This window comes from Scleropages formosus, chromosome 19 (genome assembly GCF_900964775.1).
Source record: "Scleropages formosus chromosome 19, fSclFor1.1, whole genome shotgun sequence".
In the NCBI taxonomy this organism is placed as follows: Eukaryota; Metazoa; Chordata; class Actinopteri; order Osteoglossiformes; family Osteoglossidae; genus Scleropages; species Scleropages formosus.
Window position 1 is genome coordinate 20,168,814 of NC_041824.1, and position 23,827 is coordinate 20,192,640.

General features: G+C 38.7%; 1 protein-coding gene across 1 annotated transcript in view; it reads left to right on the forward strand.

Annotated features, from left to right (window-relative positions):
- Positions 1-23,827, forward strand: part of lgr6 (leucine-rich repeat containing G protein-coupled receptor 6) — an 85,377-nt gene that overhangs the window by 46,274 nt on the left and 15,276 nt on the right. The window contains exons 3-6 of the mRNA XM_018760278.2: positions 10,595-10,666; positions 13,445-13,516; positions 20,201-20,416; positions 21,445-21,516. Coding sequence (XP_018615794.2) covers positions 10,595-10,666; positions 13,445-13,516; positions 20,201-20,416; positions 21,445-21,516 — 432 coding nt within the window. The remainder of the gene's footprint in view (positions 1-10,594; positions 10,667-13,444; positions 13,517-20,200; positions 20,417-21,444; positions 21,517-23,827) is intronic.

A 23,827-nucleotide genomic window follows, 5' to 3' on the forward strand; every position in this document is an offset into this window, starting at 1 on the left:
TCAAAGCAGTTATACTGTTCAGGTACAACACTGTCAGTTGTGTCTAATCAACAATACATAAATCTTAAATATGACCATGTTGGCAATGGCTAAAATGTATACCTTATTGACATAATCAAAGCTAATTATCTAAACATATTCCACTCTGTTAAGCACCCAACCCAAATTAATGCTTTTTTCTAAAGGTATCAAATTTTACAAGAGGACCATACATTCTACCTCACTTCAGATGCAATGAGAAGTGAATGTAAATATTAAAAAGCTGTCAAATTAGTGTAATCCTCAGTGGCTTTGCAAAAACAAACTGCAGAGAAAACTCACAAACATTGGCCCAAATAGCTAGCAGCTGGAATTTAGTTCAATTTTAGTGTTTAGGCATAAATCAGGTTTGTATGTTGTAACATAATAAGAGTTTTTACATTTTTAATTTCACAGATTTTAAGAAACAAGAAACAGAAAAGAAGGAATAAAGTTCTAAGCAACTGGATTGACAATGCTGCCAATTGGAATATAAAACACAGCACTTGGGATTCTTTCTTTATACTGTAGGGTTACGGTCAAGGGTTTTATGAATGTAATATGAAGTTCATGTAAGGCAGTGTAAAAAAAATGGAAAAATTATGTCTTGTAAATTCATTAAAATTCAAACAACTCACTTTTAAGTGACAGCAGGATAACACTAACAATCAGGTAATGCTGAGAGCATGCTAGCACTACTGCTACTTTGTCCACTTCCTGTTTTCTCTCCCCAAACATCACTACGACTTTATTTTTGTTTCCTTATGCTCTAATTATGCAGTGCCATGTTTATTTTACCACGGAGGTGATGTAAATGGTCTAGTCTCAACTCAGAGGAGTTCCTGGCAAAAGTGGAGACACTGCTTTTTTCACTGAATGCATGCTGCATAAACACCTCTTCTAAGTCAAAGAAAAAAATGGAGGGAAACTTCAGCCCATCGCACATTCTGGAACACAACACTGTGATAACTGTTTCTCGGAAAGCCAGGGTGGTGCCAGCATTGGCCAGAGTGGTGTGGATCTGCCCTTTCTTTTTATGAACTTGCTTTTTGACTCTTCTTGTAGTCCCACCAGAAGATGTTTACTGGTTGTTCCGTGTCCCACAAATGTTCTTATGTGAGGACATTCTGTGAAAACGGGAAGGAAAATGGAGTGAGCCATAAAACCTTTTTTAAGAAATCCCAGCATGAAGCTTTTTTTTTATATTGAATACCTTGACACAGAGATTTGCAAATGATTAAAAATCTTTCCTGCATCTCAGAAGCCTCCTACAGCTGGTGTTTGTTTGCACTGATCAAGGTGAACGGTGCCTGTACTGTTCTGAGAGTACAGCCTGAAAGGAGGGTCATAAGAGCAATATGGAGCAGATATGCTTTCTATGAACTAGTTGCATGGTCTCCAGGTGCCTTGCACTGCAATTTTTAATGTGTCATGTCTCATGAGTTGACTTTCAGCTCACCTATGGTAGAATCTTATTAAGAACATTCTATTTCCGTAGGAATTGTGAGGTATAACCTTGTGTCTCAGATTCTGTCTTTGGTTAGACATAGTCATTATGCATTGTCTTCTACATGGGATGTTATTCTGGAACAGGCTCCAATATTTCACACTAAAGAGAAATTCAAGGACCTATATAGAGGATGCCATACTTGCTCAAGCACTCCACCAATTTGTTGTTTGTATTTTTAACAGTTAGTTATCCAGCTGTATAAATGGGTGAAATTCTAAATAACTTTGGAAAAAATGTTGACTAAGTGATGTAATAACGATATAATCTTACTCTGTAGTGAAATTGACTGCCATCCCATCCAGACTGTACCCCACCCCTGCCTCACACCCAGGGCTTCTGGAATAGTCTCTGGAAAAATTTACCAAAACAATTCCCAGGCTGTGGATTTTGTATTACTTTCCCAAGCAAACAATTTTATCCAGTACAAACCTTAAAAATATGCAACTTCATACATCATTGAATTAAAAGTTACCCTTTGGTTAAAATATATAGACACGTACACGGTTTCATGTTTTGAATTGCCTGCCATACAGGTAAAACAGCAGGGTCCAGCATAGTAAACCACATCAACTCGTCATTAATTATTGTAATATATATAATAATATAATATATATCATTATATATTGTTATTATATAATACATTATTAATATAATTATTAGCTACCTGCTGCAGAAACCCTTGACAATAAGGTAAGGAGAAAAAAACTGTAGTATGAAAAATAAATTAAAATGAATTCTTACTGACATAACATCCATGAACTGGATAAGTCAGTGAAGTAAAATTATTAAACAATTTTTGTAATTTTTAGTACATACATAAATTTACTGTGAAGGTCTACAAGGTTGTATGATATGTTTCTAAAGGCAGTAACTGCAGATGAAGAGAACATTAAAGATTGCACTGCTATACAAAATAACTTCATGTGAATTGTGCAACACATGCCATTCTCATGAATCACATAGTTCATATGAGTCTGTTTAGCGTTGAACTAATTGCGATTAATTCGTGAGTCCTCTGATTCATGGATCCGGGTATCCTTTTTATTTCTGAAACCCACATCAAAGTAGCTAGCATTAAAAAAAGAAAAAACGGCAAGTTTATCAAAAAAAAAAAAAAAAAAACGCAGTAACAGGCAATCAAAAACACTTTGGCAGGGTGATAGAGAAAAGAAACTGGCAGAATCTGGGCTCCAGCCAGACAGTCACTAGTAGAAGATTTCTTTCATTTCCCCTTCACATCCCTGCACACTGACTGCCGCTGAGTTTTCAGGTTAAGGATTGCTGTGGCCTGCACTCCTAGGGAGTGTCATGACAGTCACACCATACAAACAGACACTCATGCCTATTTGTTGACTCATCATTTTCGGGATGCAACAATTGACTTTTACATATTCCTAATGCTCTCCTAACAAAAAAGTGAAATTTGAAAACAGAATCCTAAATGCTAAAGAAAATCAGTTTTTCATGAACTGTTTCTTTTTGAGTTATTTTACATTTGATTGTTTTACTGACACTTTTTCTCCAAAATGACTTACAGTCATTTAGCCATTTATACAGCTGGCTCCATTTTTTCCGGAGCCATTCGGGATAAGTATCTTGCTCAAGGATACTACAGCATAAGGTGGGATTTGACCCTGTTTCCTGAGTATAAAAGTGTCAGCTCTTACCACTATGCTACCTGCTGCTTTCTTTGCATATTTCATTCAAAATGTCCACAGAAAGAATGGGTATGAGCAGACGCATGGACTGGCTAAGTGTTCGAGCTGTCACACTGTTAATACCGTGACCCTCTATAATTCATACCAGTGGTCAGAAATCAGAGTGCTGAACCTAAAGGCAACCTAAGAGAGAGAGGGATCTTGCTGATTTGGATTCCAGTGATAGAGTTTTGGGCCTGCTGATGTTTATTAGTAATTTTTCTCTTTGGTGTGGTCTGTGAAGTTGGTCGCCGTATGCACCACAAAGCTTGATGATGCCAGCCCCATCACCTTGTTGCTGTGATAGATGCAGTGTGTCCTCTGAGTGGGCCAGTTTGCTGAAGCTTGGAAACACTCCCATGGGAAGGGACAAAGGGGAAACATGTCTCTTACTGTGCCTGTGTTAGAATACACCTGTGTAATTTTTTGCGAAATCATCAAAGATCTGGGCTGATATCCTTGTGTACACTGCCTTACCCTGCCTGGGGGGTGTGTTCTACTCTCTTACTGATGTCAGATCTCCCTGTCATTATTACTTCAGCTCATGCTTAAGATCACAAAGGCGGGATCTGTGCAAGAGATCAAGTTATTATGATCCAGCCCTGGGCGCACATTATGCACACACAGGCGAGGTTAAATGACCTTTAATTAAGCGGCTCCTCTCTAGAGAAAAACTTGCTATACACTATAAAGGTAAAGGGAGCAGGGGGCTGGGGCTATGGAGGGGTGGGGGGGGGGGTGGTTACCTGTCCGGATATGATAATACCCTGATGAAAGGACAGGGCGGCTCTCCATACGGCCCCGGCAGCAAGGATTCCGACACAGCCGGTGAGCAGCTACGTCCAATATCAAAGATATCACTCATGTTGTCTCTTCCCAGCCTGTGCACCTTTGTGGCCTTCAATTACATGAGAAAGACCTCACTCTTGGCGCCAGGAGTCTCTTGCCTCTAGCTATTTCACAAAAGCATTCTGGCGGAAGGGTGCTGGTTGTTTATACAGAAAATGACAGTTTAGATGGCCAACCTGAGAAAGCAATGCTTATAAACTCATCTCCAGTAACAAACAAAGTTTTTCGGAAATCAGTACAAAGCACTGTCTGCACATGAAGAAACCAGGACATTAGCTTTTTTTTTTTTTTCAAAAGGCTTTCGCTGCATTGTTTTAATTGGCTGCCTTTCATATTTTAGATTCCTTTGGGTTCTACTGTGAAGACTTAAGCATGTTAGATTTTATCACTAGAAGCTTGAAAAAAGTTCCAATAAAAACTAGCTATTTAATTACCAGAAGGACCTAATTTACAAAATATTACAATCTCACTTTTTTTATATTGTGTTTTTGTTTTAGGATGAACAAATGAAAAATGTCAAAGAAACCATTGTTATAATTCCATTTGTAACTTTCAATTCTACTGTATTCAAGGTTACAGTTTTTGTCTTCAAGAAAAAGATACCTTACTGGAGGTACCTGTTGTTAATGAGGTTCTAAAAGTGAACATAACCGGAGTGGTTTAAAAGAAGCAATACTGAACCCCTCACTTGTTCCCAACCAGGTTTCTCCATCTTGGGTTTATTGGAACAAGCGGTACCAGGATAAGGCAGTGTACACAAGGATATCAGCCTAGATCTTTGATAATTTCACAATAAAATTACACAGGTATACATCAGTAACATTAAAGTAATATTTACAAAATATTATTCAACAATTCATGCAATGGCAGGAAATAGTTATTTGGGTTGTCTGTGATTTCCTTGATGAAAACAATTGCCTTAAGCCAGTGTGAATATCACCATAGTGTCAGAGTAAGACTTGAGGTTCAGTTATAGCCGTGAATCAGGTTAAGCACAAGTAGCTGTTTGAGTGAAACGTAACTGCGCTGCAACTGGGCCACTTTTTTTTTTTTATTGACAAGCAAATATGAAACTCCAAGCTTGGGAGTTCAAAGAATCCCTGGGAGCCTCCTTCACCCCTGCACATCACACCACGGCAAAGCCTATCCCCACAGCCAACACAGATAAGCAGTTGCACGAAATCCACACCCCATCATGTGTCGCAGATAAGAGCCTTTTCTCTTTAAGCGGTCTTTCTACGGACTTATCAAGCTGTAATCGCAGATAGAGCCAGCAGTAGAGTACAGGGGGGTTTGGAAGCTCAACCCTGGACAACACAGGGAGCCTGAAGCCCCCATTCGATTGTATCTGCAGTACAGATGATCTTGCTCTTCTGTGTTATTCTAAGAAAAAAAACATGTTGCAATCGAGCGCCGTCTTTGCGCTTCGTTTCATTCCCATTTCTGATTTTTTCAGGATTTCACTCATCAGACAGGTCCATTGCTCGACTGAATGTCTCAGATCTGCTCTTCCCATCACAGCCCCACTGCCCTCACAACCCTTGAGAATCCACAACGTCAAGGCGGAATTTGTTTCCTTTACTGTAATAGACATGAGCTCATTTTTGTAGCCTCACCATACTTGAAATGTTTACAGCAATGTTTTAATGACTAGAACTCTTCTTTAAAGTGGAAATTGTAATTTAGTCCTTGGGTTTGTTTCACTTTTTCTTCCTCAGATTATAAAGCTGAACCAAAACCTAAACCTGAACGTAAAAATATTCAGCTCCATAATAGTCAACAATTCACAGTATGTCCTAGAAAGGGACTGCAGCCAAACCATAATGTCCTGGGAAATGATAACTGGAGTACCAAGTATTTTTGTAACAGTCAATTTTAGTGATATGTTTAGACCCTTAGTATAGAAAGGTTGTCAGAAGAATTGTTGTAGCTTCTGCAGCACTCCAAACAATTTAAATGTGTAAGTTTACTTTCAAGCAGCAACATCTATGTATATGTAATTCAGTAATTTGGTACAAAGGAACTTATTCTGTGTCAACTAAACTGAAAGACCACTCATTCGCTATTGATAAAAGCGTGACCACATTGGTCCAGAGTCTATACGGAAGCACAGGGTGCTAGGGCTAGGCAGGCTGCATCCTGTTTTGGATGCCGATCCATCAGAGGGTAGCCACACAAGCACATGCGAGCACTGATACACTACGGGAAATTTACAATCACCAATTCACCAATTTATCACATTTTTGGATTGCAGGAGGAAACCAGAGCACCTTGAGGCAACCTTTAATAATACTAAGATTGAACGGCCGTTCGGCACGGAGTACCAAGTATTTTTGTAACAGTCAATTTTAGTGATATGTTTAGACCCTTAGTATAGAAAGGTTGTCAGAATTATGATTATGATTACCCTTTTAATTTATCAGTTCCAGAATGTTTCACATGTCCCACATATCACTGTATATTAGATTTTAAGATTTTAAGTTTTTCTAATTAATTGTTTTGAATAATTAATACTTAACTAATGCTATTGACATAGGCAACTTACAATGATAAACTATACTAATCTACATATAGTCATCTATCCATCCACATATCAAAGTTATGTAACCAAAACACTTACGTATTCACACGCAATGGTCAATTTAGCATGACAAGTTCATCTGAAACACGGCCTTGAATTTTTCCCACATGAATTGCACAGAAATTGTTGTTCCTAACTTGAAGACCTCTCCCCAATTACTGTAGTACACAATGGTGCATTAAAATGTCTTTAACATGTCTTTTAACATAAGCTTGCCAGCAGACAGAATGTTTTTTACACTGGAGGGAAAAAAGCAGCAAAAATATAACATCGAATAAATGACATGAGTACCAAAGTCAACATTCTTTTAAAAATCAACAGCATTTTTCTTCCCTGAAAATAAAGTCACAGAGATGAAAAAGTTTTGACCTTTAAGTACCGCCTGCTTTGAGTACTGCAGACAAACTGATATAATTTGACAAACAGGCAAAAAAGAGAAAAACAGAGGTAACCAAGGCCACCCTTTTTGATGCCTATCAAGGTCATTTTATTATTCTTAGCCCTCTACCCCTCCATATCCCCCTTTGTTACAACTGCAATTATTCCTTTGCAAACATACTCAAATTAGAAGGAGGTATGATTAACCTTCATGGTACTTTGGCTACCAATGACGCAGCTAATGAAAGAAAAATGCCTGGCGCAGTGGCAGGTCGTTCACGTTAACCATCTCCAGTAATCCTAGTGCCTCCTGACAAAGGAGGCAAGGAATGGTTTCCAGGTGCCTTATCCAAAGTTACTCATCTAACACAGTATTTCATCAAAATGATGGTTAATATCAATATTTTTCATCACCATTCCTTTGTAAAATAAAAAAATAGAAAATAAAAAACACAGTGGTCATTTGCTTGGTGATTCCAGTTCTGCCTGTCACTTGGGGTGGTCTCAGTAGAGGTTAGTATCAAACATTACTTTATCGATTGAACAAGAGTGTTTTAACTGCAAAGGAGGTTTCTGAACTTCTGCTCTATGATCCACATATGGTACAAATGTGTTTCTAATAAAACCAATTTTGTTGAAATTTTTCATGCTTGGCACAGGCTGCGTTTCCTTTAAGACACCTTTGAAAGAGAGAATAATCAACCAAAAGCCAACAAAAAGCAGACTGTGATGCTGTTAACCTCATACAACTTCTCTGGAATTTTTGCTCTTGATAAGTTCATCTGGAACATCAAATCCTTTATTTAAATACAATCCAAAACAAGAGTGTTCTCAGGATTTTACCCTTTGAAATAGAGTCTCTTGATACTGTTTTTCTAATTCTTGAATCAGGACAAGTTGAAGCCTGGGCAAAAGGGGAAACAAGAAAAATAATGGAGAGCTCTTCCAAAGACCACTGAGTTTGCATTGCTGTGAACTGTTCCTGATTTATGCGAGGGCATCTAAAATTCTGAAATTAAATCTGTTTATGTGTTCTAGGAGTGGAACACATTTCATTCATATTTCATTCCATTACATTGAGTTATTTGGACATTTTAAACAATTGTCATGAAATTTAGCTGTTTAAAATGGAAAATCTAAATTGGAAATTAAACTAAAATTACATTTCACAAACGACATAACTCTGAGTCAAAGTACATGCTGTGTAACATGACCTAACTAGCATTCAGCTGGGAATGAAAATGCAATTCCCTAAAAAGAAAAAGATGTCCATCAGTGTGTCTTGCCCTACGTCCTCAGCTTGTTGATTTCCTGCCGTCTTAAGGTTGATGTTCATAAGATGTACCTTTGTACTATGCCATTTCACAGGTAGAAGATACACACTAACATAATAATTGTAACATCTGGAGGCCTGATTCTTTATTGTCTGAATCTTATTATAGCTGTTATGATGTTTCTTACCTGACACTTTTATCAAGTGAGCATAATTTATGTTATATAATACATTTTACAATAAAAATATTACAAAAAAGTACAATAGATATGCATCCCTTGAATGAGCCTGAGTGGAGCATTTGTGTTTCAATTGCAAATCCCAAGGCTTCAGGTAGAGGACTTTTCTGAATAGCAAACAGACATCAACATTCATTAGGCTCATTTGCACAGAAAAGTAATTATTAGTGAAAATTTGTTGATTTACCCAGCTGGCTGGATATGTTTTTTGCTTCTGTCCTTCAAAAAACTGTACTATGGAGGGCAATCCTTTGAAGAGATGCTAGGTGAGAAACTGGCCTGGCAAATGATCAATATCCCTAAGCAATTGTTTAAAAATATGACATCAAAGTGTTAGGGACAGGTGGTAGCGTAGTAAAACTGAATAACCTAGCAGTAATATTTGCCTCTGTAGAGGAAGCACTGCTTGCACATGTGCACTGCTTACATGTAGTATTTTATGAAGCACACAAAACAGACAATGCATCACACACATAAGAAAATACAGCAGTATCTTACAGCAGCAATCGCATCAACATCTGCAGTGTGATGACTCTTGTACTTCATGAGTTCATTAAGTATTATGGGTGAAAAGCAAAAGATCGTCCAGCGGGGGAGTGTGGCTGTGTTCCTGTGTGCCACAAATATTTTAGGGATTTTTTCCCTTAATTTCAATGTTCAATGGCAATGTTAAATTTTTAATACAATAATAATGCATTTTAATTTTACATTTATTTAACTAACATGGTACCAATCATAGGAGGGGTGTGCCCCCAGTTGTGCAGTTAATGCAGCTACCATTAGTGCTTTTGGTACCCAACACTAACATTAACCAAGTAGTGACTGTATTCTGGTTTATTTACACTTATTAATTTGCGGACACTTTTCTCCAAAGCGACTTCCAATGAATTCTATGTAGTGTTATCAGCCCACACACCTTATTCACTGTGATGACTTACACTGCTAGATACCCTACTTACAATAGTATGGTCACTCATCCATACATCAGTGGAACACACTCTCTCTGCTGTCACTCACACACTATGGGTGAACCTGAACAGCATGTCTTTGGACTGTGGGAGGAAACCAGAGCACCCAGAAGAAACCCACGCAGACACGGGGAGAACATGCAAACTCCACACAGACTGAGCAGGGATCAACTCCATGTCCTCTCACCCCACCCAGGCATTGTGAGACTGCAGCACTACTAGCTATGCCACCATGTCACCCAGGCTGTTATTCTAAAACTTGCAGAAACTGATTCTTTTTAGGTTTTGTAGACACAAACCTTTCCGAAAATTTGTAAGCGGTACCCTCTTTTATGTTGGTCTGAGTGTTTTCCTGGACATCCACTTGATTGCAAAATGAAATATAAAGGCAGTATAATTGTTCAGCAGCAACTTTATGATACTTTGTACTGCAACACAAAATTAATCTAAATTAATATTTGGGTGTGAAAATCTAAATTCTCAATAAAGATAAATATCCAGTTCATCTCACCTTATTTCTTGGAGCTTCCTGGTAGCTTCTAGTTTTGGGCTTTTCTTACTTTTCACTCACTAAAAATAACCTCATATCCAAAGACAAGGTCACAGAGACCTGGAGCCTGTCCCAAAACTACAGTTTGTATGGCTAGGCAGGGTACACCCTGAGCAGGATGCCAGTCCAGTCATGAGAACTAATACTGTATATTGTGTAATTTATGAGTGTTCCAGATTATAGTATTTATGATTATGAGCTATTATAATTACAGTGAATTTTAGTATAAAAGGGCAGTTGTATGCCTGCTCATTTCAAAGAATAACACTGGGTATTAGGGTGAGACCGGCAAGTGAGATGTCGAGAAAGTTGAACTCCAGCTGTGGAGGAATTTAAGCCAGTAGCACCTCCCGCCCCCCTATCAAGAGCATTGCTAGGTACCCATTGAGTTCGGCTGAAAGTTGCATTCCTCCCTGTGCTTTCACTCTTGGGGATTTGTGTTGTGCTGTACCTGCCAGAGAGCCGCCTGCTAAAGGCATCATGGGTCACTGCGAGGGAGTGAACCAGAACTTTTCCCTGTCTCCCCAATAGACGGCTGTCTGGGAACCTCCTGAGGCAGATCCCTGGCCTGGCCTTCACAGGTCTCTATAACCTGAAAGTGCTGTAAGTGTACACTTTTATTATTATTATTATTATTATTATTATTATTATTATTATTATTATTATTATTATTGAAACATATTGGCTTCACGTAAGATTACTGGAGTAGTGTCTGTCTTGGGTTTAAACTGGCAGCTTCTCCATCACCCATCTAGTTCAGCACCTGCTGCTATATTGTACTCACAGGAGGCATGTTTTTCTGCTACAAATTTACATGTGATCCTTCACAACAGGCTGATAAACTTCATTCACACTTACTCGGATCATTACCTCTTACGTAAAAATGGCACAAATGTTGTGCAGTGTAACTATAACAACTGACAGATGCTCAGATGATATAAATGGTTCTGTAAATGTATAGTTGCTATGCCTATTTAATAGAATGACTGCTCTCTTCTGTTATAGTCCTCCAGCAGTCTAATGCTAAACACATGTAACTCCAGTGTGGACGTCCACATGTTTTTGCAATGCACTACAAATAAACTTTCAGAAGGAAAATAAGCTATCTGTGGAGAGCTGTATCTCCTGATGTTCTTTTGTTGACTGCTGTTTTTTCTCATGTTTGACTAAGTACCGTAATGAAGCTCTTTATCAGGATTACAGTCTCCAAGGACATGGAGGTTCTTGTTCCAACCATCGTGTGAGCCACCTGATTCAACTTACTGTTCTGACTCATCTCATTTCTGAGGTCTTAGTGGTGTGAGATGAGCTGGCAAACTGACAGGACCTCCAGGACCATAGCAAAATGACTTTTTTAACAGTTACCATCAGATACTGTTCCACCCAACCCAGGTGATGATGACCAAGTATTCAGTTACAATCTCTACAAAGAAATCGTGCCATCTGCTCAAAAGTGAATAATAGGATTTCCCTTTGTTTTTCTGTAGTGAGAAGGTTTTGTCTGAAAGCACATAACAGACGGAAGTATAGCATGGGATAAGATGTATCAGGTTCAACTCCTACTCACTTGACTCCCTCCAGTCACCCGATTCCCTCAATCACTGTACCTGTTGTATAAGGGGTAGGGCGTGACTCCATAACCTGTGCTCTCCACTATTTATCAGGGACCAACCAAGTCACATCAACACACTGGAGATTTGCATCAAGGAAAAAAATTCCTTTGCATTGATGAACAACCATTCCTCACTCCTACCACTGGAAAGGCTGTTCTCAGATCTTATTGAGACTAAACCAAAAGTAAACAATGCATTGGCATCCCCTACTAGTTTAATAAGTGTTATTTATATAGAGAAGAGTGGAAGTGGTGGCTTTTGCTTATGTATGAGCCAATTGACAGAGGTAGGTGAATAACCAGATGTCACATCTACAAGTCTAAACACCCACCTGAGGTGTTTATACCATGAAAACATCATGCAGGCATTTCCCAAAGATCAGTCACTCTAACCACAAAAATGCTAATATGTATTGCTGAAAAGTCTAAAATTTACTTTCCTTCAAACCACAATGGAAAGCAACAGCTGAGACCCCAGACAAAAACTGGACTGTTGACAAATGGCTCAGTATCCCATCTGAGTCAGACGACTACTGTTTGCTTTTGGAATTACTGTCCTGTGTCTTTGGAGCAGTTTGACATCAAAATATCTCTCTTTCAGCTGTCTCTGTCTTCTTTGTAGTCGATGAATCCAACCGGCTACAAATAGCCCTTAGAGATTTACTTGTCACAGTCTCAGTTTGGGTCAGTTTGACAGCACAGCAAGGGACGGTCTTCCCATTTACTTCTTTGTTAGTTTATAAATATCACGTTAAATGAAAGCACAAATGTACTCTTTCAGTCAGAAATACAAAAAGCAGGAGAGGTACATTTACAGTGACGAATGTTCTTTATTCTTAGTTTTCTAAATGTTGGCTCTGTGAACTGAAGTTTCAAGGCGCCTTTTGTGGCACCTTGATGCCTTGATAAAGACACCCCCGCCAATATGGCATGCCTATTCCCTAGGCTTTCTTTTGTCCATGTAGTGGGGGACTCACGCTGATTGGACCCGATAAAGCTGTCTGCAGTGTAATTAAGTGCTGTTGACTGCCCCCGCCGCGTCTCGTGCTGCGATTGTTCATTTTGTTCAAAGCACTGGCCTTTGTCGCGCCTGCTTCCTCTCCCTTCTTTGTTGCCTTTTTCTGCCCTGTTTCTGGGAGTATGACATCAACGGCCCACCCAGGGAGCTCACCACCTCACAGACACAAACACCCTCCACCTTCTTGCTGCCTTGTTTTCGCACTTTCCTACAATACACGATCCTTAGCCTCTGCCTTCCCGAAACCAGCGTTTAGACCATTATATGGCATGATCATTTGTGGCCAGTTGAAGTCTGGGATATGGTTTGCAGTGCCTTCACTAACCCCACTCTGCATCCTGTACTTCTGTGTAAACAATTACTGCTGAATAATTTTATTACAGTTGATAGAATTAAAATTGCCTGCTTTGAAGCAAGCTGTCTTCCACTTGTATATAATTCAGTTTGATACCTTACTAATTTACATGCTTGGATGTTTTAAATAGACCATTTTTCTTAGAGATATAATCACGTGGCCACTGTGTAGGCATACCATCTGCTGTCTGATGAAGGCTTGCACCTAATGCTTGGCCTGAAATAGATTTGACCATTATATAGCAAATAAAATCATCCGCTGTGATGTAGAATAGGGTATAGAATAGGTGCTTTTCTGAAATTATTCACTTTAAATTAATTGGAAGGACCTTGGTTTTCTATTTGCTCATCACTTATTAATAGCATACTAATAAAGGTGAGATCTCCTTCAATGCAGGATGCTGCAGAACAACCAGCTGGAACAGCTGCCCAGTGAGACTCCATGGGACCTGCCCAACCTCTTGTCACTGTGAGTAGCTGTTGAAGTCCGTCAGCTTGGGTCATGTACAAAATAAAATATCATTGGCAAGGGGTTTGCTGGCCAAAAACTGTCCCGCTTGCTGCTATTCAGACACCCACCCAGACAGCTGGCTGTTCTCATTATTTATAGCTCAAAGCACAAAGGTTGGTATGGTGTTAGAGGAAAGGCAAAAAATGCATTTTGAATCTGAGATTTGACTCAGACTGTGTTTTAAACAGGATTGTTATGAATAGATGGGCAGTAGATTCAGTACACACATTATATCCTTTCCATATGCTATAATGCACCAATTCATTCTGAAATACAAGCTAAATAAAGCTACTGTCAAAGACCCAATGAACAAGTAAACATGAGATGCAAAGTGACTGAAGCCATATACTGCTGGAAGGGGACATTAGTCCTCAAGAGCTGGAGAAAGATATACTTTTGAGTCATACACCTAAGGCTGATGATTCATCCAGCAGACTGTCATTAATCCTCAATACTCAAAAAAAGGAAGAGCTGGTGGCCTCAAATGGTCAAGCTTACCTTTTACTGATGAGGCAAGGAGATGCAATGCACATACAAAAAAAGGAAAATTGAATAACATGCTCTTGAACATGAAAGCAAGCCTTTGACCCTTTGAGTAACACAATAACTTTTCTAGCAGTCCTGTATCAAGCCTAATCATATGGAGAATGGATAAGATTGCCCACTACTGTAATCCTGCAATGAGATAACTCTTGGCAGGAGAGGGAATCGAAGCAAGCACTGGAAAACTGGGTTATTTATATGCCTATTAGGGCAACTAAGGGCTTTATACCACTTGGGAGGATCAGGTTCGCAATTTATGGTACATGTGGCAACAGCAAAACAGGTGTTACATGGCAGCATGGGTGTCAAGTGCAGCGTTCAGTCACATCCTTTTGTGGGGATATGAGGAATCTGTGAGGACCAAGATGTCGTAAGCTGTGCAGAGAGGAACTGCTAACATTTTTGGCACCTTGGGGAAAGCCAATAGCATTGCCTTATACCACCCTATAGCTGTGCTGTCTAACGGTTATCCTTGAAAGTTTCTGTTGACATCCCAAATGAACATTTTTTTAAAGATGACAGTAAATTGACATTCTTCTGTTTACAACATGGTTTCAATGGTTATTAGAATGGTTTAAGAACTTTGCACTGAGCAGACAAGGAATGCTACAGTATGGACTGTTCTCTATTATCATTTAAAGCTCTCATCTGTGAAAGCAGTGATTCCCACCACTACAACTCTGACAATTTTCTTCCCAAAGTCAATAATTTCACTGTATGCTCTGTAGTTGTTCTTTAACTGCTTCCTATTGTAAGTTCATGCAAGAAGGTGATCTCCATTGCAGGCTGCCCTTGCTTTGTCGTCATGTAATTCTATTATTCCCTTGCCCATGTCATTGTGATGCTATGTCCAGTTTTCCATATTCATGAACATTTTCCCAGAGAGTGAGCTCAACTGACAATCAGTTTTGCATGGATGTTTGCTGAATTCCAGGTGACACAAGTCCAATTTATACTAAAACAGTCTTGTAACATAGACTATTTCCAAACCTGCCTCAAAGCCTTGTATATCTGGCTGGGATATAGACTGTTTAGACTCATTTATAAATGTACAAAGTGCAGAAAAGTTATCTTTGATGGAGGCGCGAAGAAATTAAAGGCTTTCTACACTAAAAAGCTCTGTCATTTTAGGTAATGATAAGCTATCAATGCACAAAGCGCTTAAATTGTTGAAAAATCTGCAAGTCTTGACATCTGCTTGAAAGACAAGCAGGAGGTGAAGAAGGTATAATCATGACGAGAGGCAGGCAGAGTCCTTGTGTCTTCACACAGCAGTGAAGAAAGAAAAAGTAGGCCACCACAATGACTATCAAAGGAGGTTAACCGAAAGCTGGAAATTTTAGAAGTCTATTAAATATTTCTCAGAAGACTTGACAGGGAGTACAGAGCACACTTCAAATCCTTGTGAAAAAGAGTCAACACAGTATGCTTCTTTTCTCATTCTGTCTTTATACGATATTAGTAAAATGTTCATTGTTCACTAAAATCCTGAAATGTTCTGTTACATACTGTATGCCATACCCTAATTTATTTGGTTTGACTCCTGACATGACTCATGGTGCAATTCAGGGTATTGATAATTGCATTTCACTGCAAACAGCTATAAATACAGAAAGTTAGCAAAGCGCTGTTTTTTTTTTTTTTTTTGTTACTGCACTTTTCTGCCTTAAATGCATTACTTTTGTAGCTGCCCATAGAATTGAGGGTTAGATGGAAAGATGATCATATACTTTCAGGTAACCTTCATGAATATTCATTAGAAGTATTCAATGTCACTTTCAGCTCTTTGGAAAGCTATATAATCATTCCAAGTGCTGATGTATTGGGATTTGGTTTCAATTTCCTTGCAGCAATACACACTGAGCAGTGATGTATTGTGAGTTCAGAAGCTCAAACTGCTGCTAGTCTTGTGCTTGAATGAGACTAAATTCCTCCTGGGACAGTTTATATTTTATTGTAGGAACAACTTTTTTTGTAGGATATCTCTGTTTTAATTTAAAGAATTCTGTCTAGTTGATCATTTAAAATGACTGCTTTCAAGTGACCTTAGGCTGTCCAGCCCCATAAATGCACCAGTCATGTAATAGAAGGGCCCGTCTGTGTATTTATTCTATGCGAGCTTCAAGAGAAGAAGCACCAAAAACTGTGATAATTCATCAGTTGCTTGTGATTTTTGGGGGAAATAATACGTGGGCCACAACAAATCTATTGGGTTCAAAATAATGTCTAAAAGTGACTATTGATCCAAAGAAAGGGTTTCTACAGAGCCAGTTACAGAAGATGTCATTTTCTAGAACAATATTTAAAGTCTTCAGTTTAAAAATGTCAATATTATTGGTCAAGCTGGTTCATTATTCAACTTTTATGTTTTAACATTAAGTGTTTTCACTGCGATTTCAAACTATGGTAAATAGTAAATGCTGTTTGGATGGGTAGCAAATAGGCGGTTGGTAGTGTAATATTGGGAACAAAGTCTAAAAGGTTACTGTTCAAGACCCTGTTGGAGTACCCTGAGATAAACCATCTTAACTGCATTTATTCAGCTATAGGAACATTTGAATTTGCTAGTCATCTTGAACAAAATTATTCTCTTCAAAACAAAATATTAATAATGTTTGCTGTTTCATATATACATTTAGAATCTCTTGAACGTGGCTTCCAAAGGAGGCAAGCAAGATATCGCTCAGCTTTGGCTTATTCCTCAAAGATGACCTTAACATCATCTTTAAAATTCATCAGCAACTGGAGCTGTATTGTAAATCTGCATGAAACTTGCCTGGTAGTGGGGTCGGTTGGAATTTCTCTCTGGCCATGGCAGCCTTTGATGTGAGGACGGAAATGGCTTTTTTATTAGGAGCCTTCAGAGCGCATGCCTTCAGTGTGTACGAGAGGCCTCGGTGAATTAGCCCATGGGGCAAGTTCCTCCTCCTGTTGAACGCGTTGTGTGAGCATTACCATGGGAAAGGGGTAGCCTTTTAGGACCTCTTTTTTTTAGACAATGAGCAGTTCTGATCAGCTGAAATGCTCAACTTTTGGAAGAAACAGAGGTCTGGCTGTGACTATATGTGCCTTCATCATAAATCAACCTAATGGATAAAAGAGAGAAAGAAAGGCATTTTCCTTCCACAGCTGAGCTCCAATGCATATTTATACAAAACCCTTTTATGTTATTTGACTTCAGAACTGTCATGAGCAAAGTCTGCAAACCAACAAATGTGGTAAAATATAAAAAAGGTTGTGCTATATTCAGGCACCATGCGCAGCTGAAAAACTGTCAGACTAAGACTGTTTTGAAAAGATTGTAAACTATTTTTGGAAAGTCTGCAAATGAGGCATGACATTGTATTCCTTTGTTAGATAAAAGCGGTGATGTGTGTTTTACACAGAATAGCCCTTCTGAAATCTGGTCTTTCGAGGACTGCATGTCCTTTCCACAGCTACAGCAGGAATATATTAATCTGATCAGTGTTTAGGGAGATGGGGAAATGCTCTCACAAAAACTTCTATGAGATTGCTTGGAAAAAAAGCCTAATTACAGCAGAATGTGGAGGGAAAACAAAAGGTTTGAATGCTGGATATGAGAATTACCTTATTTCTGTTTTTCATGCATTGTGCTAGTTGACCAGCAGAACTTGCAATAAGCACATTATGCATTGGCATAGCTGGTACTCTTTCATTACCACTGAGTGTAAAGCACAAGGGAAATGTATATTGGTTGACACCGAAATAAAATTTGTTGGGATTCTTCTTTATGCTCACATTGTAAAGTGCATGTGCTTTTTCCTTCTCTGTTGCTGGAATAAAATGAAACAAACTGTATGCAGAGTAAACTGGAGAGTAAAAGGCTGGAGTTCATTCAGGCATTGAAATATTCACATTTTCCTTCTTTTTTATAGAAATTGGAACCACGCAATGTAGATGCAAAGTAGCTTACCCTTGGCAGGATAATACATTTTTAAGATTTTTGGTTGGTACTAGTGACAGCTGGTAGTGTAGTGGTAACAGCTGCTGCCTTAAGCTGCAAAGGTTGTAGGCTTGAATCCCCCCTTCAGCTGTAGTACCTTTGAGCAAGGTCCTTACCCTAACTTGTGCCAGTAAAAAGTTGTCCAGGTGTATAAATTGGTAAAGAATTGCTTTGGAGAAAATTGTCAGCTGAATGAGTAAATTTAACTTGACAATAATTGCATCAGAGAAGAAAAATAGTTACAGTAGTATACAGGTTACTGGCTGGTGGTACTTCCACTAACTAAAACTTGTGGGCCAAAGACTTTGGAGCAAGGTCTGATTCCAACTTGGAATGGAAGCCACGGTTAAAAGGAATATTTGGCCTCTTTTCTGAGCAGAAATTAGACTCTGAGATTGATTGAATGGCGATGGTTTCTGAAGATAGTCTCGAGCAGCGTAGAAAAATCAACGGCACATTTTCAGAGCTCTTCTGTTTGTCTTAGGCATTGACTTTTAACGAAAGGTGCTTTCCTCAAGCATTTTGTCACAGTTGTTTGGTGGGGTCTCGCTTTCTCAGTATGCAGAGCGGCATAAATCTCTAGAGAGGTCAAAGTAAGAATTCCACCTAAATCTGACATTTTTATGTTCTTGTTCAGCTTGAGGTACTCATCTATTATACAGGGGATCTGGGGGGGGGCACAAGGGAACTGTGGAGGGAGGTGGCTGCTGGGAGGAAGATGTCTCATATGGTCACATATGACATTTAGTACCTATATATCACCATGGGGGGAAGTCAAAGGGATTTGAAGACACAAGTCCCGCCCAGACCTCCAACCCCTTGACCCTCACAGTCCAGCACAATCATAGAATGTTTGCTAGATCAGACATGGCACAGGTAGAGGGGCATTTGTTTTAGTTGCAGAAATGTCAGAGCCTGTTAGAGCCAGGAGGTGGGGGGTATTGTGAAGTGGGAGGTTCCATTATTGCCACACAATAACACTTCTTTGCTGATATTCATGACAAATGAAAAGGTTCTAAAGCTTCTTTTTTAAGTCGTTAAGGATGTCCTCCACGATGTATGTTCATTTGCTCATGTTGTGGATGTTAAACACAGTCAGGCAGAAAAACAGAAATCCAGTAAAAATTAAAGTATGAAATTGCCTATCATCATTTATAGAAAATCACAGCGGATTGTGGGCTGTGAGCCAGAGAAGCATTTAGCTTCAGACTTTGGTTTTCACTCAGCCGCACTGTGGTCTGGGCTGTTGTGTAATTTCTATAAATATAAAGTGTAGTACTGGAGGCTGTGGTGTATGTGTGCAGGGTGTCTTTTTTCATGATAATGGTAAAACTATCTCCCAGAATTTACTGTAATTAAGTTTCCCTTTCTAGCCAAGCCGTGTTTTTTTTTTTTTTTTTCTTTTTGCTTGGTGGAACAGCAGAGTGGAACACCTGCACAATCTACAAGCGCGGCATCTCTATGAAGCTCGCCGCCATGTGCATGCTGCCACCTGCCCGTGGATTACCTTGCTCTGATGGCATTGAAGATTGTTTTAGCTCGTGAATAAATCTCTGCAGCACACGTGGGGTGTTCAGCACCTCTAAGTCAAATAAAGAAGGAAGGGGGGTTGAGGGGCTGGTAAATTGATATAATTACTGCTGTGCCAATGCCAAGAGCTTCAATCAAGCTCCACCACAACAGAGGCTCCCTGAAGAATGGGATCTTTCAGCAGTGGTTGCCCACTTTTCATCCTGTTTTTGTTTTGTCTAATAGGGAATTTCATGCTTGTTAAAAATAAATAAATAAAAAAATAAATAAATAAATAGCTGCTCCGGTGCTGCAAGAAGCCACCAAATCTCTGTTGGCATTCTTCAAACTGATGTTCTTAATTCTCCTATATGAAAAAACTTCTAAAAGAATGACAGGATGCACAATGAGCTTTTATTTCACTTTGTATCATAGCGATTCTGTCAAAAACATCTTTATTATATATTATGTTCTTATATTATTAAAGCATTCTTCTCGCTACTGATGCTCAATCTAAGACAGTTGTTTATCACCCACTGTCATTCCTTAAGGATGTTGATATGTGCATAACACCTTGAGAATGCCTGGTCATATCTTCGTTGCTTGTCTGTTGGCCTCTCTTGCAGACGCTTGGATGCCAACTTGATCACGGAGGTTCCAGAGCAGACCTTCTCAGGCCTGCGGTCACTCCGGCACCTATGGCTAGATGACAATGCCCTGACGGAGATCCCTGTGCGAGCCCTCGGCCAGCTGTCCTCACTACAGGCTATGACCCTGGCTCTCAACCGCATCAGCCACATTCCCAATGGGGCCTTTCGCAACCTTTCCAGCCTTGTGGTGCTGTGAGTCCATCTGGATACACTTTACTTGAGCCACCCACACCATAACAGTGGGTTGTACATAACAGGTTATAGCTGTGTATGCTGGCTGCCGTGATGTCATGAATCATAAGATGCTCAGGTTTTATCAAAATGTTTGACGGTACTAACTACATTGGATTTTGTAGCAGGATATGACAACTGTCAAACTCTCATGGCTTGATATTGACTTGTTACTGCAACAATGTCATATCAGGTCTAGAACCTTTTTCTTAAACCTTCAGAAAAACAGCGTAAAGGCTTTTCAAATGGGCAGTTCAATAAGTATGATAGTGCTTAAGAATTTGGACTTAAGACAAAAAAGGGTGCTCATATGCTGAGTATTTCTTATATTCACATTACACATTTACAGCTTGTGTAACATCTGGTAGCTATAAAACACAATACAGAGGGATCTAATATTACACACAAGTCCAGCAATAAAAACTTCAAGAGCAAACTAAGAGGACTGAAAGAGATGTAAGGCTAGAGTGTTGTCAGTGACAATCATGCAAAGTTCATATTTGTATTATTATTATGTTGCTTGGCACAATCCAAAGTGATTTACAGGCTGTATAGTGTAATAATTCAAGTTTTGTTATCCTTTTCAAATCAGCAGGACCTCACCTGTTATTCAAAACAGCATTTTTTATCAAGTCAAACTGTTTAACCTTTTTTTTTTTCTTTGCTATTGATATAGTGTTTTTGCTCTATATCGCAGTAAAAGTTTAGTACTACAATATGGCAGTACCTGAAGTTCACCTGTAAATATTTTATCCTAATTCATTCCAGTATACTTTGACCTCTTCAGTAACACATTCAGGAATGATTATATGTATACAATATTTTATTAATTACTTTGGGATTAATAGTTTTTGTCTCTGAAAAAAATGTAAGTGAAAGTAAATCCTAAAATAGATTTTAAATTATATTACATTTTACACTATTTTCCTACAAGAAAATAAGAATATATATATTGTATTTGTTCTTATGCTTTCTCTCTTTATGCTTAGGCATCTCCATAACAATGCGATCCAGAGTCTCGGAGAAACATGTTTTGAAGGACTGCACAGTTTAGAGACCCTGTGAGTATAATTTCTGCCAGATCAATTAAAAAATCCTTATGAAACCTTGTAGCACATTACTGATAGATGCTGAAGCAAACACTGGACTTGAGCTCAGTCTTGATTTGCTTACGCCTGTCTGTCCTGGCACACCACACAGGCTTCCAGCTGTGCCACAGCATCCATAAAGGACCACCTGCTGAACAACAGCAGCCAGTGCGTAGGAAATAGGACACAGTACACTCAATTACCGCAGTGAGAGAGAGTAAAAATAAAATGAAAACACTGCTGTGTGATGAAATTCCATACAAATTGTGTGTGAACCAGATTAATCAAATTGTATTTTCAGCATTATTTTTGAGGTTTGGAAAAGTTCTAAGGTCTTTTTTTTTTCCATGTTTTAAAGACATTATAAAATGTCACATATTAAGCTTTTTCACCTTCAGTACAGTGTTTTGAACAGGGGTATTCAGATTACTTCAGATGTCTGTTAATGGCCCATCATCTTTCAATAATTCTGCTTCGGTCTTTGACCCAGTAGTATAATTTTGGCAACTAGCTGATGTAAAACATCAAGCCTGAATCTTGGACTTTGACTTGGACTTGAATAACTTCTTCCAGGTATTGCATTTTTTATTTATTTTTTTCGTTTTGTCCATTCAATCATTTACATATAAACATCTCACCATAAAAACATAGATACTGCCAACGGGTAAAACACTTACTGGAATAATGCCACATGCAGCGTTTTCCACATGGACTTTAGTAAATATTGTATTTTCATCACCATGGATGTTATGGAATGTATTTCAGTATAGACAAACAACAAAATGCTCCTAAAATCCCACAACAATGGACTTCTTAGTGAGACTGGATTGAACATTTGAGGCTGTAGGTTACAAAAGATTAAAGATGAATTAAGAATAGCTATTACACATAGATTCTGATAGACAAGAATTTTTTTTCCAGTATTTAACAGAACTTTTTTTGTTTTCCTATACGTTATGTGCAATAGTGTTGTCATAGGGTGGCATGGTGGCTCTGCCGTCTCATAGCTCCTGGGCTTCTCGAGTGTAGGTTCAAATCTAGGTCAGCTTCTGTGATCTTTGCATGTTCTCCCTATAACTGCTTGGGTTTCTTCTAGGTGTTCTAGTTTTCAGGTGTACTGGTGATGTTAAATTGCCTGCAGGGTATGAATTGTTCAGTGTGTGCATTTGTGCCTACCCTGTGATGGACTGGCATCCTGTCCAGGGTGTAACTCCCACAGCCTCGTGCCCAGTGATCCCAGGACAGACTCCAGACTTCTGTGAGCCTGACCAAGACAAGTGGTTAGCAAAAGTGAAGCGTGAGTGAGTGAGTGAGTTTTTTTCATATATTATAGTGTTCACTATATATAATTTTATACATTATAGCAGTTAAATCTGTGTCTATACAGATAGTGAATATTATAATATGTGATAAAAGTTTGCATTATATTAAGCCTATATTGTATATCCAAGTTTGTTCAAGTTGTTTGAAGCCTTTGAATGGGATAAAAAGAATCATATGAATTAATTTATTTTACAAAGGTCTCAGTGAACTCTCCAGATCTGATGAACTAAGTGTAGTGTGAAAAAAAACATAGCAGGCAGGAGAAAATTCCCATAAACATCCCCTGAGACCTGGACCATGATGGCAAAGCAATTGGTGGTGGCTAAAGCCAGAGGCATGGTGGTCTGCTGGAAAGTGAATGTTTGACACCTGCTTCCTAATGGCCTACCAAAGTGCCAAAGAATGACGTTTTCCATTTTATGAGTTGTTTAGGCTCGTAGAGACCACACGCCCAAATCTGCACGTTATTTAAGAGCTGTTAAAACGAAACTATCCGTTTGCCACTAATATCAAGTTGTACTAGTATCTTTTTAAGGAATTGTAAATGAATGTGAAAATTTAGGACAAGCTAAAATTATACGAATATAAAACTACAGGTAACAACCAACAGAGAAGAGTTTTTTTAATTAATTTATGAAAAATGTGTATTTTGTTATAGGAAAGAGTAAGTTATTGAGTGTTATGAGAATTGAACTATTAAATTGACAATTTACCTCTAAACAACCATCAACGTTATGGGGCTGTAAAAATAGGATAATTACCATTTGTCTGAATACACTTAAACTCCTTTCACAAAAATATATGGTTGTATGATTAAGCAAATTACTCAAATATTCCAACAGCCAAACCACTGGAGCAACAGACAAAGAGAAATGAAAATTCTCTCATGTTTTTAAAAAGCCATTTTTGAAAGAGTAAAGGATGATAGTATTTCCTCTACGAAAAAGACTTTCCAGATAAA